The 16,075-nt window shown below is 40.1% G+C and overlaps 4 protein-coding genes across 4 annotated transcripts; 2 read left to right on the forward strand and 2 right to left on the reverse strand.

The window, feature by feature from the left end:
- Window positions 1-746: 746 nt before the first annotated feature.
- On the forward strand, window positions 747-8,985 carry LOC110918597 (tRNA (guanine(9)-N1)-methyltransferase). The gene is made up of 3 exons (XM_022162890.2): window positions 747-1,264; window positions 7,851-8,210; window positions 8,626-8,985. The coding sequence occupies exons 1-3, from the start codon at window positions 764-766 to the stop codon at window positions 8,809-8,811; spliced, it is 1,047 nt and encodes a 348-aa protein (XP_022018582.1). The 5' UTR covers window positions 747-763; the 3' UTR covers window positions 8,812-8,985.
- LOC110918596 lies at window positions 1,560-3,769 on the forward strand. Its single transcript, XM_022162889.2, has 2 exons — window positions 1,560-3,441; window positions 3,678-3,769. Exons 1-2 carry the CDS (start codon window positions 2,286-2,288, stop codon window positions 3,722-3,724), a joined length of 1,203 nt encoding a protein of 400 aa, XP_022018581.1. The 5' UTR covers window positions 1,560-2,285; the 3' UTR covers window positions 3,725-3,769.
- Window positions 8,986-9,787: 802 nt separating the features above from the next.
- Window positions 9,788-11,648, reverse strand: LOC110918598 (nuclear transcription factor Y subunit B-6). Its single transcript, XM_022162891.2, has 2 exons — window positions 11,397-11,648; window positions 9,788-10,532 (listed from the first exon to the last, which is right to left on the reverse strand). Exons 1-2 carry the CDS (start codon window positions 11,452-11,454, stop codon window positions 9,946-9,948), a joined length of 645 nt encoding a protein of 214 aa, XP_022018583.1. The 5' UTR covers window positions 11,455-11,648; the 3' UTR covers window positions 9,788-9,945.
- A 908-nt stretch (window positions 11,649-12,556) lies between these two features.
- On the reverse strand, window positions 12,557-15,808 carry LOC110916277 (trihelix transcription factor GT-2). Its single transcript, XM_022161011.2, has 2 exons — window positions 15,405-15,808; window positions 12,557-13,712 (listed from the first exon to the last, which is right to left on the reverse strand). Exons 1-2 carry the CDS (start codon window positions 15,740-15,742, stop codon window positions 12,782-12,784), a joined length of 1,269 nt encoding a protein of 422 aa, XP_022016703.1. The 5' UTR covers window positions 15,743-15,808; the 3' UTR covers window positions 12,557-12,781.
- Between the last annotated feature and the right edge of the window lie 267 nt (window positions 15,809-16,075).

The raw sequence follows: 16,075 nt of genomic DNA on the forward strand, positions 1-16,075 counted from the left end.
GCCGATATATATTAATCATATATTATCACATATAATTCACCAGATACTAAGCCAGTCATGGTCACCATGAATGATTGTTTCCTTTGCAAGTCAGATCCATTTCTCTCTCAATTGTTACAACTATCTTGGTCCCGTTTACCATCCATCTTTGTGTCGTTTAAGTTCCTTCATATACTCTCTATCATGTTCTTTCTCTACTCCATCTTAGATTTGAGGTGACATTTCATGGTGGTCGTTGCTGCCTGCCGTTATTCTTACCATTGTCTTCAATTTCGAGCCAACTCGTCAAGCCACAATCAAGCTCGATTTGTAAACGAGCTAATTCGAGCTCAAGTTTTTAGCTCAGTAGCGTGTGTTTTTTTTTTTTTTTTTTTTTTTTTGCCAAGCCAACTTATATATTTTCGATCTCGAGCCCAAACAAACTTTTGACTTTAACTCGACTCGTTAACAACCCTATAACCATATGTAAGTTTTCGTTTTAGAATAATTTCATAGAAAGCCTTCCCTGTATCCTTCACCTTTCTATATCTTATTCATTGGACTGTATTTATCCTTTATGATTAAACTTGTATATCATGCCATATAATGTATCCCAAGTTTTTGATTCAACATCTTTTCTACACTATAGCCCATTAGTCTAGTTTTTAAAAATAGTATAAACAACACATTTTAAAACCCAATAAAGTTTAAGAGTTCATTCTTTTTTTGAATTTATAAAATCCACATATTACTTAAAAAACTTTGTAAACAAAATAATAATCCAATGTTCACTCTTAGCAACCTGATAACTTCAACTTCAGCCCTCATTTACAAGCCAAACCACCAAGTCAAACTTGCAAAAATGGACGCCACCATCACCACCACCGCCGACCACCACGTCGCCACCCAATCCGCCACCACCGACCACCTCTCTCCACCACAACCGCTATCAAAAAACGCCCAAAAGAAGCTCTTAAAACAGCAACGATTCGAAGCGAAAAAAGCAGAGAAAAAAGCGGCCATGAAAGAGGAGAAGAAGCGGCAGGGGGAGAGGAAGCGGAAAGAGTGGGAAGAAAAGCTGTCGAATTTATCAGAAGAAGAGAGGTTGAAGACGATCGAGACGAGAAAGGGGATGCGGAGAGAGAGAATGGAGCAGAGGAATGAGGAGAGAGAGAGTAAAACCCTAAGGCTTTCGGAGGCGAAGAAAAGTGGTCAGAAGGTTGTTCTTGATCTGCAGTTTTCGGAACTTATGGCTCCTAATGAGATTCATAGTCTTGTTAAGCAGGTCAGTTGAGTTTGATTGTTTGATTGGTGTTTGTTTTAGGTTAGGGTTTAAGAATGGATTTAGTTGGAACCCTAAGATTCTGAGGATATATTGATATATGCATTAGACATCGCTGTTTATTTACCTCTTAATGAGCCTCTTAATGGTTAAGATCTCTTACTGGTTCAACACTTAATGGTTCAGACTGTTTGTTTCACGAGCAGATGTCTGGTTCAGACATTTGTCTTTGAATGGTTAAGATTTATACAAAGTCTGAATGGTTAAGACCTCTAATCTGAATTGGTCAAACATTTGCCTCTGAACGGTTAAGCATTATATAGGCTCTTAATGGTTCAGCACTTAACCATTCAGATGTAAAATAAGAATTTAGGAGTTAGGTGTTTGAATCAGTGGAGAGCCTCTTGCTTGCATGGTTGTAACACTTGCCAGGGAGGGGCTAGTCTAGCTGTGGGGTACCGACTAGGGATTAATCGAATCGGAATTTTATATATAATTTTTTAAACTTATACACACACACAAAATTTTATATATAATTTTTCAAACTTATTAGTCGGGTCGGGTTGGATTCAGGGGCGGATGTACATTAGTGTAAGGGGTGGCGTCCGCTATGGTTGGCGTTCCGGCGGTAGTGTAAAATTAGTGTAAATTTTGGAAAAAATTGACGTTTTTTCGATTTCGTTACCGCTTATTTATAAAACGTTACCGCTTGGCGCGAATCCTAGATCCGCCACTGGTTGGATTATAATAGCGATTATATTGAACATATATTTAGTATGATTATATTGTACAGCTAATGTGATATATCTCTCCCAAAATAGAGGAGCCATATTGTAATTATAAATATTCAGTAAATTAATGAGAAGGTCAAGGGATTGATTTCTATCATGGTATCAAGAGTCCAGTGAACCAACCCTAACCCCTCTCCCCTGCCGCCACCCCCTGTTCTGCGACACAGCCTTCTTCTTCACGGCTGTTCTTCTTTTCGGCTGTTCCCCACCTCATCTTCCTCCTTGTTCTCACCATGACAAACACTACTAACACCCCTATTACCGTGGAATCAAAACTCCACCCCGCCACTACCGTCTCCCACATCAAAAATTACATACCTGTTACCCTTGAAATCGAATCATCGCAGTACAATTCCTGGGCAACTCTCTTTAAACTACACTGTAAAGCCTTCTTGGTTTTTGATCATCTATCACCCAAACCTGCTGCATCCGAAACCACCACTGAAACATCTTCTTCCACCACAAAACCAACCGCTGAATGGGAACGCCTTGATGCTATTGTGTTACAATGGATATACAGTACAATTTCCAACGATCTCCTCCACACCATTATCAACAAGACCGCCACCGCTCACGATGCTTGGAAAGCTATCGAGGATCTTTTTCAAGACAATAAAAGCTCCCGCGCCATTCACCTGATGCAGAAGTTCTCGAACACCCGTTTGGACGGCTTCCCCAATATATCCGCATACTGCCAGGAACTCAAAGTCCTGGCCGATCAGTTGGCGAATGTGAATGCTCCGGTTGACAATGATCGATTGGTTTTGCAGTTAATTGCGGGGCTGAATGAACAGTATGAGGGCATTGCTACTATACTCCAACAACAAGATCCACTCCCATCATTCTATTCTGCCCGTTCCAGCCTAATTCAAGTGGAAACTCGCAAAGCCGAACAAGCCTTGAATGCATCCAAGTCTGCCTCCACTGCTCTAACCGCATCCACAAACCGCTCCCCGGCCGCTGATCAGTCTCGCAACCACGACCGAAACTATGGCACTCATGACCGCGGCTACGGCTCGGGCCGTGGACGCTCGGGTCGTCGGGGACGTGGCCGGTCCAGCTCTGCCCGTGGCCGGTTCTCTTCTCAGTATCCGTGGCAGCCGCCTTCCTATTACCCATGGATGAACACTTGGCCCACACCACCCTCCAACAACCAAACTCCCTTCTACCCTTGGCCTGTGCCGCCATGCCCATACCCTTCCACCAATCGGCCCAATCACACCCACACTAACAGCCCTGGTATCTTAGGCCCGCGGCCGAACCATCAAAGCAATGTTGCCTATACACCCACGGATATCGAGCAGGCTATGTACACGATGTCACTACAGCAGCCAGACCCCACACAGTACATGGATACGGGCGCAACGGGAAACATGACACATGAACAAGGTGACTTCCATTCTTTTTCTAATTCTTGCATGTCTCAAAATATAATTGTAGGTAATGGCAGTACCATTCCGGTTTTAGGACAAGGCACCAAATACCTACCCAAACCCTTCCCTCCCTTTGTCCTCAAAAATGTGCTTTATTCTCCAAAATTAGTCAAAAACCTTATATCTGTTCGCCGTTTTACTACGGATAATTCTGTTTCTGTTGAATTTGACCCCTTTGGTTTTCTTGTGAAGGACTACAAGACTCGGACCCCGCTCCTGCGATGCAACAGCAGCGGTGACCTCTACCCGTTGGTAATCGGGTCCCCCTCCCAAGCAACTGCTCTTGCCGCTATTTCTGGTCAACTCTGGCATCATCGTCTTGGCCATCCAGGACGCCCGTCTTTAAATAAATTACAAACTTCTAGTTCTATTGTTTTTGATACTTTGAATAATGATGTATGCCAGTCTTGCGTTTTTGGAAAAAGTATTAAATTACCTTTCTTTGCTTCTAATAATTGCACCATTCAACCTTTTGATATTATACACAGTGACGTATGGACATCTCCTATTCTTAGTTCATCCGGTCACAAATATTATGTTCTGTTTTTGGATGATTTTTCAAACTTCCTATGGACATACCCAATATCTAATAAATCTCATGTTTTTCCCACCTTTTCTCAACTTGCATCAATTATAAAAACCCAATTTGAACACACCATTAAGACATTTCAATGCGACAATGGTCGCGAATACCTCAACTCAACCTTTCAAAACTTTTTCACCACCAACGGCATCTTATACCGCCTCTCTTGCCCTTACACGTCCTCCCAAAACGGCAAGGCGGAACGGAAAATCCGCACAATTAACAACATGGTTCGTACTCTCCTAGCCCATGCCTCCCTCCCCACATATTTTTGGCACTTCGCACTCGAAACTGCTACTTATCTCCTCAACATTCTACCAAACAAAACTACCAATGATAAAACACCCACCGAACTTCTATATCTTGTCACCCCAACCTACGATCACCTACGCGTTTTTGGGTGCCTCTGCTACCCCTTAGCGCCTTCCACGACTATCCACAAGTTGGATTTCCGTTCCCACCCATGCGTCTTTCTCGGATACCCTCCCACTCATAGAGGGTACCGTTGTCTCGACCTCCAAACTAAACAACTCATCATCTCTCGCCATGTAGCGTTTGATGAAACTACGTTCCCTTTCGCTCAAACCATAAACCCCACTCCATCATACGACTTCCTAAACCACCCATTTCCCTACCATCTATGCCCACACATATCCCAACACCCCACTACCCGACCTACCCCACCGCCTTCTACCACACCTGCCAACAGCCAACACCAACCACTCCCTAACCTCGGCCCAACTTCCACCTCAGCCCACAACATAACCTCGGCCCAACCTCACCCAGTCCCAGCTAACACCTCAGCCCACTACCCCCCATTCCCTACCGACCCACAATCCGTCTCACCCTCTTTTGGCCCAAATCAGCCCACAAACCATCCCAGCCCACACTCACACGACCTACACCCCTCAGCCCATACCCCATCCTCCACTACCGCCCCAACAGACCAACCTTCTCCGTTCAATCCCCCACCCACTACCTCCAACGGCCCATCAGTTGCCGCTCCTGCCCAACCACCCACGCACACTCGTACCATTCACACCCGCTCCATGAGCGGTATCTTTAAACCCAAACATCCTCTCAACCTTCATACATCCACCGACCCTAAAATACTCCCCATTCCTAAAAACCCGGTTGATGCCTTGACTATCCCGGAATGGTACTCTGCCATGACTACCGAGTACAATGCATTAATTAGAAACAGAACTTGGGAGTTGGTTCCACGGCAACCAAATATGAATGTCATACGAAGCATGTGGTTATTTAAACATAAATTTAAATCGGATGGCACGTTGGAGCGATACAAAGCACGGTTGGTATGTGACGGTCGAACACAACAGGTAGGCATAGACTGCGGGGAAACGTTCAGTCCGGTTGTCAAACCGGCCACTATTCGGACAGTACTATCCATTGCCTTATGTAAACAGTGGTCCGTACATCAACTAGACGTTACTAATGCCTTTCTTCATGGGAATCTCCATGAGACGGTCTACATGTATCAACCCATGGGTTTTCGCAACAAAGATTTTCCGGATCATGTTTGCTCTCTCAAGAAATCATTGTACGGGCTCAAACAGGCACCACGGGCATGGTACCGGCGGTTCACAGATTACGTCCTCACTATGGGTTTTCATCACAGTCGATGTGATGCGTCTCTGTTCACGTTTCATCACGGGGGACAAACGGCTTATCTTCTTCTATATGTCGATGACATTCTCCTTGTCACATCTTCAGACAAGCTTCGTCACGACCTCATGGCCAAGCTTGCAAGTGAATTTGCCATGAAGGACTTAGGTCCGCTAAGTTATTTTTTGGGCATCTCTGTCTCTCGCCATGCCCGCACTATGTTTCTCTCTCAGCAGTCCTATGCGGCTGACATCATTGCACGGGCTGGTATGCAATCGTGCAACCCCGTGGCCACTCCGGTTGACACTAATACTAAGCTCAGTACTTCTACGGGCGACATCTTCCACGACCCCACTTTATACCGTAGTTTGGCGGGTGCTTTACAATACCTCACCTTCACTAGGCCAGACATCACCTATGCTGTCCAGCAAGTATGCATGCATATGCATTCTCCTCGTACGCCCCACTGGCTTGCACTTAAGCGGATTATACGATACATAAAGGGGACAACATCTTTCGGTTTAACTCTCTCTGCCAACTCGTCTCCTTCCCTTGTCTCCTACACGGACGCCGATTGGGCAGGATGCCCCGATACTCGCAGATCGACCAGTGGTTACTGCATCTACTACGGTGAGAACCTTATCTCCTGGTCCTCCAAACGACAAAGCACTGTGTCCCGTTCAAGTGCCGAGGCAGAATACCGTGGTGTGGCCAATGTCGTCGCAGAACTTTGTTGGCTTCGTAATCTTTTACTCGAGCTTCGTCACCCCCTTACGCGTGCTACCTTGGTTTATTGTGACAATGTTAGTGCCATCTACCTCTCTGGCAACCCAGTTCAACACCAAAGGACGAAGCACATCGAGTTGGATATACACTTTGTCCGCGAACAAGTCCAACGCGGTCAAGTTCGGATACTCCATGTACCTTCTCGTTACCAGATTGCTGATATATTCACAAAAGGCCTTCCGCGCATCCTCTTTGAAGATTTCAGATCCAGTCTCAGCATCCAGTCTCCTCCCCGCTTCGACTGCGGGGGTATAATAGCGATTATATTGAACATATATTTAGTATGATTATATTGTACAGCTAATGTGATATATCTCTCCCAAAATAGAGGAGCCATATTGTAATTATAAATATTCAGTAAATTAATGAGAAGGTCAAGGGATTGATTTCTATCAGATTAAAAGTACATTTTTTCAAATACTTTAAAGATGCTGAGCACAATTTGACTGCCTTTGACTGATTACCAATTTTAGCGGCCGCTTAGTTAAAATTGCATTGACAGCCCAGCGATTTGCGATTAATCGCTGCCTAGAACCGATTTTTACTACACTGCTTGCTTGGGTAGTAGTGGCCTTTGAGAAAATTAAAAATTATTAACTAAAGTAACAAAGTTTTTGTTTTTCTTTTGAATTGTGGTTCTAAAAGGACTCAAGCATTAGGTGGAGCTGTGTTTTACTAGGTTACATAATTCAATGTTGGCTTCTTAGAAGAAAATGATCATGTTAAACAATTGGAAAAACTTGAAATTTTAGTAGAAAGAACTCTGGTTAATCTATTATGTCCTAAACATTAATGTAACAGGGGTGTGTATCCTGTATCAGCTCTATTATGTTCTAAACATCTGTTACAAATTTTAGGGAAAAATATGTACTTTAGTTATAGATTATAAAATTTGTCCCTAAAATTTGTTCACTTTTCAAAAACTCACACATCCAATTCCCCATATATATTCAAAATCATTTAAATTTGTCCCATATTTGTTCACTTAAAAATTTGGGGTTTGCATTAGTTTTGCACATAATTTGGGGTATGAGGATGCGGACTCCCATATATGAGTGAAAATAAACAAACTCTCACATTATTCCTATAATTTGGGTATGCGGAAGGGGATAGGGACGCCATTGTGAGTGCTCTTATAAGTAGACAACTGTGAGAACCGTATAATCACTTCACTTGTACATGGAGATGACTAGACTTAACAGGAGAGAAAAAGAGAGGTGGTTATGTGTTATACAACCGCATAAAATTGGTTCTGTATTGAGTATCTCTTCATATATATAAATAAATAAATATATAACCGTGAAATTACTAATTTGTTTCTGCTATTGGTACCCATTGTCTTTTTCCTCAAAAACTTATTGTGAATACAGATAATGTATTGTTATTCCGTGAATGGAAGAAGTGTGGTCCCATGTCATCTTTGGTTGACCGGCTACGCGGGGGAAATCGAAAGCCAATTACAAAAGATGCCCGGGTTCGATAAATGGATAATCGACAAGGATACGGGTCCGTATATCAATACTTTTGAAAGTCAAAAGGAGAATTTGGTCTACCTGACAGCCGACTCCGAAAACATGCTCTCTGAACTTGATTTAAACAAAATTTATATTATTGGCGGGCTTGTGGATAGAAACAGGTGGAAAGGGATAACCATGAAGAAGGCCGTAGACCAAGGAATTCAAACCGCAAAACTTCCGATCGGCAACTACCTCAAAATGTCGGGTTCTCAGGTACAAATAACGCCTTGTGCTTTTTGTAGACCATAGTTGTCAATAGCGGTCGCTATCGCGAATAACGTAGCGTATAGGTCGAAGGTTGCTACAGGGTATGTGGCCATAAATAGCGGGATTTCAGTTTTTTTAAATATAAATAGCGATTAGCGATTAAATATAGCTATAAAATAGCTTGATTTTAGGTTTTTGTTTAATATATATGTAAAATAGCGTATATACCTGGGTATTTTGAATACATATAAAATATGTTTCTACTGTATCGCTATTTATAAACTAGCGCTCGATGTTTATCGTGATTCGCTATGTAGCATATAACGTTATCGCTATTTGTCGCTATTCGCCATGAACAACTATGTTTGAAACCAAGCTTATCGTGTTAAATAATGAGTAATGTTTGTGTGTGAATATGTAGGTTCTTACGGTGAACCAAGTGATAGAAATACTTCTCAAGTTCTTGGAAACGAAAGACTGGAAGGAGTCGTTTTTTCATGTGATTCCTCAAAGAAAAAGATGTGAAACCGAAGAACAAGTGGCTCAGGAAGAAGAAGGGGATGAGGAATCTGAGCAAGGGTTGAAAAGGCAATGCATTGAAACATAGGTGTAACCAACCTTTCATTTTGACTTTGGTATTTTTAGAATTTTGCATGTCAAAAACATTTTTTAGTTGGATTTATTTTGATTTGGAGTTCGAACGCCTCTTGTGCCTCATCTATAGTACGAGATATTCACCATAAATATACCTTAATATCTTGTAACATGCTTGAAACACAAACAACAAAGGTCTCATGTTCAAATCCAGCTTCCACTGGTTTTGTAACCTCCTTGAAGGCTATATGTTGATTTTTACCCGATTTCATTGGTTAGTTGAGTATTGGTGAGTCTGGTGTACCGTGTACGGTACCCTTTGGAGAGGATTTGGAAGGGACCAGGTTTTTGAAGGCATCTGAGTCTCTGTCACTCGTGTGATGGAAGCAATCAAAGAAGACACGTTCCTCTGGCTGAACAACATATCAGGTTACAGCGGTTTGAATTGGGAGAGGTGACGAGAGTTTAATGTTCGGGATTATATTTTGTAATCTCTTTACTTTTTGTTGGGATCTCCAGAACCTTTCTGGGCCCGGTTGTACTATTTAATGAGTTAATAAAATAGCCGCTGTTAAAAAAAATAGTAGAATGGAAGCATTAATTTTGAAGATCATGTTTCAATGGTCATTGCAGGTTAATTCTAAATAAGTTTGTATAAGTGAGTTTATTTATATGCAAGATGTTTGATAATTGGATTTTAGTTGTTATATGTACTGGTCATTTTTAAATATAATTCATTTCCTTCAGTCTCTCACCACCTTTTATTTTTGTTTTTTCTTGGTCTTGGTTCGTGGTGGGTTTTGATAAAAATTTTGGACTGAAATGATAACTACGGTTTCAAAAAACGACAATAATAACGGTTTAAATGTTAGAAAAATATTATTTAAACATTTTTAATCATTAATTGATATTTTTAAATGTTAAAAAAATACTAATAATAACGGAACTGTTAAATCTTAAACACTCCAAATTCATAAAATAAAAGTTAAGAAGAAAAGCAGATTACTACCAGTAGATGGAGAGTGTCAGTTTTTACATGCCTTGCCAAAGTTTGACCCAATGTAATTTGTTGCTCCAAGACCAAGAAGACAAACAAACAAGAAAAAAAAACAAACCAACCAACACACGGCTCGAAAATCGAAACCAGTTAGTCTTTACACTGAGCATACGGCTCGAAACCAGCAGGCCCAGACTGGCCAGCCGCACTCGACGGGTCCTTAAAGAAACCAGCAATGCTAGCAGGACCAAAGAACCCATTATGATGACCCATGTGAAAACCAGGCACAAACGGACCCATACCAAACGGACCAGGGTCAGCAGTAGCCGCAGCCCTCTTGACAAGCGGCTCACCCCTTATCGACCCACGCTCACCCCCATCAAACTCCCTGTAGCGATGAAGATACACAGTCAACGGTTCGATATAGTCATCAAACCCGAGTTTGCTCATAGCCCACAACACATCTTCAGCTGTGATAGTCTTTCTCTGCTCGCGTTGGCAACGGTCATTCGCTTCACCTGTCACAAAACTAATGTACTCGGAAACACATTCTTGGATCGTTTCTTTTGCGTCGTCAGAGATCTTCGCGTGAGGTGGCAAGATCTTTCGCATGATCCTGATCACGTTTGCTATCGGCATAAAGCGGTCTTGCTCTCTAACAATGCACTCATTGTCTTCTGTAGATGTGGTGTTGGTTGTGTCTGGTTGCTTCTGCTTCATATCCGGCTGTTGCATCCCTAAGATCAAAAAAATAAAAAAAAAAATTATAAAACTAAAAAGAATATATAACATCATATTAATGACATCATATATACATATATTCATTGTAGTAATAATTAAAAAAAGAAAGTTAAATGGTGAAAACAAAAACAGTGAAGTGTGCAAAAATGACAGATTCGTGGGGACAAAACAAGAGAGTAATATTCTTGCATGCATGCCACTTGTTCTACAATATTTGTCCTCCTTCCACACACATTCAAACACACACTGTCACTAACACATCTCACTCAGATTCAACAACCTAAATCAGATCAAACAGACCACCATTGTTGTATACAATCAATCACACTTAAAACTCCAAGAAATCTTGTTGTTTCAAGTTAAAACTGCTTACAAATCAACATAAGATACCTTAAAAACAATCAATAATAGCTTAGCCTGAGTCTATGTGTCAGAAGATTGCCTGTAAAAGTAGTTATGAATCCTCAAAACAGTAAAAATTAAAGAATCTTTTAAAAATGTAAAAAAAAAATTTCTTGATCTTGTTCCAACACCAAACATAATAACTATACGTACGTGTATGGTATACATCCAGTGGCGGAACCAGAACTTCTTAGAATAACGAAGACGCCTAGTGGTCAGCGATCAGCAAACCCTCTTGACCCCTTTCGTTCACCGATGTGTATATATATGTATCTATATTATATATATACACACACATATATATATATATAAAAGAAAAACATAGAAAGAAAACATGATATTGCAGATGAAGAATAAAAAGGCCAATGCAGATGCAGAAAGAAGTTAACTATCCCATAAAGTTAAAGAAACATTATATATATATATGAATGTGTATGAGTATATATGTGTATGTGTACCAGATGTAGGGTGGATGGGGAGCCTGTGGTAGCCATGGAAACCTCCTCCACGTTCCATATGTTTCTCTCTCTAAGGGAGGGAATTGTCTCTCTCTAGAAATTGAAAACAAAGTGAGGAGGAGATAATATAAGGAGCTGCTGCTGATGGTGGTGGGCCGGTGGGGTGGTGAGGACACGTGGCATGGTGGCTCAGTGAACAAGAACCGGGTATTCGCCGGAGCTACCAAAGTTGGTTAGCATTGAGTGTTTTTGGTTAAGGTGCATTTGATTTGACCACCACCCTCTTTGGCTAATGCATGCACTTTAATTACTTTGATTTATGACTTTTGGATCTACATGGTCCATGCCTCCTCCTGTGTCGTTCTATATTTCTTAATCCAATCAATAGTTAGTTGGCAGATTTAATCATAATTTAATGTTTTTTTTATGATTTAATCTTTGTTTTTATTAAGAAAATGTCTTTAGGACCTTGGATGATGCATATATCACAAGAATGTCTAAATTATTTCATAATAATGAAAATCCATTTTAAGACAAGGTTAATTATACCATTAAAAATTATCACATATTTCCTTGATTTGTGTAAAATAATCTCTCAACTCATTTTTTAATATCGCGTATCAAACATGTCAACGACAACCATTGGTTAGTGGCGCAACTGTTACATGTGCAGAGGCTATATATACAGACGATGTTCTTTTTGAACGGCAAGTTAGGATCACTGACGGACCACTGGAGTATCATCGTGCCACCAGCGGAACCACCCGATCATATCCATCTCCACTAGGCTATAACGGCTATACACTAATTCAGGAGGAAACTCAATAAATCTGGGAAAAACCCATTTGAACCCAGGACCTAGTGGTCCAAAAGTCTTATCTCACCCCCAAGATGTCACTAGCCTATAATCATAGGCATACAGACGATGTTGTTAATGTGGGATTTCATGTGTCAACGTTTTTCGCAGAGTGTCATTTTAATTAAGGGTTGTCCATTTTAACTATTTAAGAGGCAACTTGACATTTTGAAAAATAATTTTATATCTACATGTATCTTAAACATGTCCAAAGACAAATGTATATCAAAATTAAGTTGATGGACATTGGATTTTTTAATGCCAAACAGAATAGCAAGAGACATAAAGAAGTGGGTCAGTTGAAAAACTATAACTTTACCATTACGTTATGGTGTTTTGAGCATTTAATTTCACAAAGTCAAAAGTCTATTAAAACTAAAGGAAATCTGCCATGAGATTTCAAATTGAACAACATTTCTTCTACTTCTATGACAACGATACAACAAAATAAGTTCATCAAGTCTACACTTGGACAAAATTTGATACAGTCATAAGAACATAATCGCAAACCCGTCTCAATATTTGAATTCTAGTGCAAGACCTTGATCCTTTGATCCTCATCAAGAGAGTTTGATGACATAACCTTCATGCTTTGATCCTCATCAAGAGAGTCCGATGAAATAACCTTCATGCTTTGACCCTCATCATGAGAGTTTGATGAAACAACCTTAATGCTTTGATCCTCGTCATGAGAATTTGACGAAACAACCTTGATGCTGTGATCTTCATCATGCGAAGTTGACGAGATAAAGCCGGTTTTATGCAACATTTCCAACTCACTGAAATACGCGCATGATTTACTATCCTTCCCCTTCTCCATCGTTCTTCTGTAATACTTGTTGATGTTTTCCCATTTCTCTTTGCACTTTTTCGGGGTCCGGTTATAACCCATACTGGATAAACCAGCAGCAACTTCGTCCCAAATAGACGCTTTCGGTATCTTCCCGTTAAACTTCTGATTCAGAGCAACTCTAACTGTTATAAGCGCTTGCACTTCAGATTTCGGCCATCTTTTGGTATTCGTGTCCGTCTCATATTCGTCAACGTTATGCATTTCTATATCATCATACGTTGACTTTTCTTGACTTTGATGATTCTGATTATCAACTTGTATGTCGAGAGAATCTGGGATTTGGATCTCTTGGCCCAATGTGTTTTTGATGAAAGAAATGAGAGCGAGGCTTTGCGATATGTGTTGTTTTCTAGCGTGTTCGTCCCTCTTTGCTCTAGCGATCTCTTGTTTCTTCCATGCTTGTTCGCGCATGATGCTTTCTTTTTCTTTCTGTTCCAACATCTCGATCAACTGTTTATGCATTTCTTCCTGTTTTTGGATTACTGTTCTCATCATGCTTTCGACAAACAACTCCATCTTCCTCCTTGATTTTCTCTTCCTCTTTTTCTTGTTTACGGACTCCTCGACTGGTTCTTGCAATTTGCCGGTTTCCTCAGATGAAGAAGGGCTGAAAAGAAAGAAAAAACGAATTAGTTAATGTGATAAAAAATTGGTTAATGTGGGTAAAAAATTGGTTATCGGTCAAGGACCGATATTTGAGATATAGGTCATCGCGGTGGGATATCGGTAATTTTAATATCACGTAGAATTGTACATTACGACTTAACGTACATCACGTACAACAGGTAATTACGCACGTTCATTTTAAAATCACGCACGTTATAACTCAAAAATCCAAAATCACGCATGTTGAAACACAATAATCACGCATATTGAAAACATTAATCACGCATGTTATAGAACAAATCACGCACGTTGTCGTACGTGAAGTACGTTAAGCCGTAATGTACGTTATACTTTATATATATATATATATATATATATATATATATACATATAGCAATTTAACACTAACAATTCAGTGTACTCTCCTACCATTAACAAATTAACTTTTTGCAACTTGCAAAACACTAACAATTGTAGCAAGTAGAAACTGATTAAGACTTAAAACACTAACAATTAACAATTAAGACTTAAAACACTAATAACAGCAATAAGAAGAAAGACGAACGGTAGAACTAAGAAGAAAAACACTGATATCAGGTAAATCATTGATATATCGGTCAAATAATGGTCAATAACACCGATAATATCGGTACCGATATTTTACATGGGGACCGATAACCGATATTAACCACATAGCCTGCCAATACCTACTAACTAAATGGGATCAGGTAAAACGCAGCTTGCGCTGGCATGTGGCCTTCAAGAGGGTTAAAGGCAGAAAAACAAGCTAAAGTTGGATTCGAACTTCAGAGCTCTGCTAGAGTGACTCAAGCGCTTACTATTGCGCCACCCCTTGAAGGTTTTCCAACCATCTATCTTTTTGTCGACATAGATCAAATCTAAGTTCCCGATTCTCTAAACGAACAACTTGGTGCTCATTGCTCAATTTGTGACTATCTAAGTAACAATCAATAGCTGACTTCTAAACATCATTTTCAAGAACAAAAACTTACAATTTACTGTCAACAACAGCCATCAAAATATAGTAATCTGACATATTCTTCAAGACACAACTTTCATGAAGAAAGCAGAATCAAATGTCAAGCTACATCTAGTAACAAGTCATTATCTAGAAAAGATACAAGTAAAGCAAGTACCCACTACACACCTACATACATACCAAAAATGTACACTTCTTTTCCACATTGATTTCACCACTTTAACCTAAAAATAGAATAAAGAAATCCATACCCCTAACTACATAAACTAAAATTAATAAATAAAACTTTCAAAACATCTCAACAAATATGAATCAAATTTTCAATTGATCTAACTTTTAAAATACTCAATAAATCACATCACATGTTAATTAAATTCATCCATTCAGGCCAATGGTGGTAAAGTAAAAAGGAAACAAATAAACAATTCCAAATATATATGCCCTGAAAGCACAAATAAATAAAGCAATTTCAAATATATATATAACCTAAAAGCACAAATAAATAAAACAACTGCAAATATATATTTAACCTAAAAAGCACAAATTTCAAATACAGGGTTGGGATCTGGTACAAATAAAATTAACCTACCAAACATACAAATAACTACAGTAATAATAATAATTAATAATAATAATAATTAATAATAATAATAATAATTAATAATAAAACATAAATATTTAAAAAAAAACTACCTTAACACAGCCTCAATTTGACCATCATTCACCGGTAACCCTAAGTCCTCACAATTTATGGGAACAGCAAGACCACCACCTTCCGGCTGCCAGCTCAGCGTCTTAACATCAACGGGATCAGCTAACGTGCACCGGTCGGAGAAGCTGCGGACGTGGCACCTAATCGGCCGGAGCTTTTGCGGCGGCGGCTGCAGGGGCGGAAAATGGTCGTGGTCGGGTGAGATTTTGTGGTGATCGGAGAAGGTGTCGGTGGTTGGAAGAGTGAAAGGAGAGAAGTGGGTGTCGGAGAAGAGAACGACGTCGTTTGGGAGGCCGTGGTCGCCGGTGAAGACTTCCATTTTGGTCCGGTTGCGGTGAAAAGGTAAAGCGGCTATGGAGTGGATTGGTGAGTGGTGACTTTTTGTGTGGGTAAAATTTGTGGTTAAATTTTGTGTGGGATTGGCAAGATTGGTACCTATGGTCTTGTTGAATGTACATAAATAGACCCTCGTTTATTGGTAGAGAAATGAGTGTAAAGGAATAGTGATTTGGTTATTTGTTACATTGAAGTAGGGATGAGCATATGCCACCGAATACCGATCCCATACCGATCCCGTACCGATCCCGTACCGATACCGATCCCGATCGGTATCCCGATCGGTATCCACTTTTTGGCGTTTTCGGTATCGGTA

This window comes from Helianthus annuus, chromosome 16, assembly GCF_002127325.2.
Source record: "Helianthus annuus cultivar XRQ/B chromosome 16, HanXRQr2.0-SUNRISE, whole genome shotgun sequence".
In the NCBI taxonomy this organism is placed as follows: domain Eukaryota; kingdom Viridiplantae; phylum Streptophyta; class Magnoliopsida; order Asterales; family Asteraceae; genus Helianthus; species Helianthus annuus.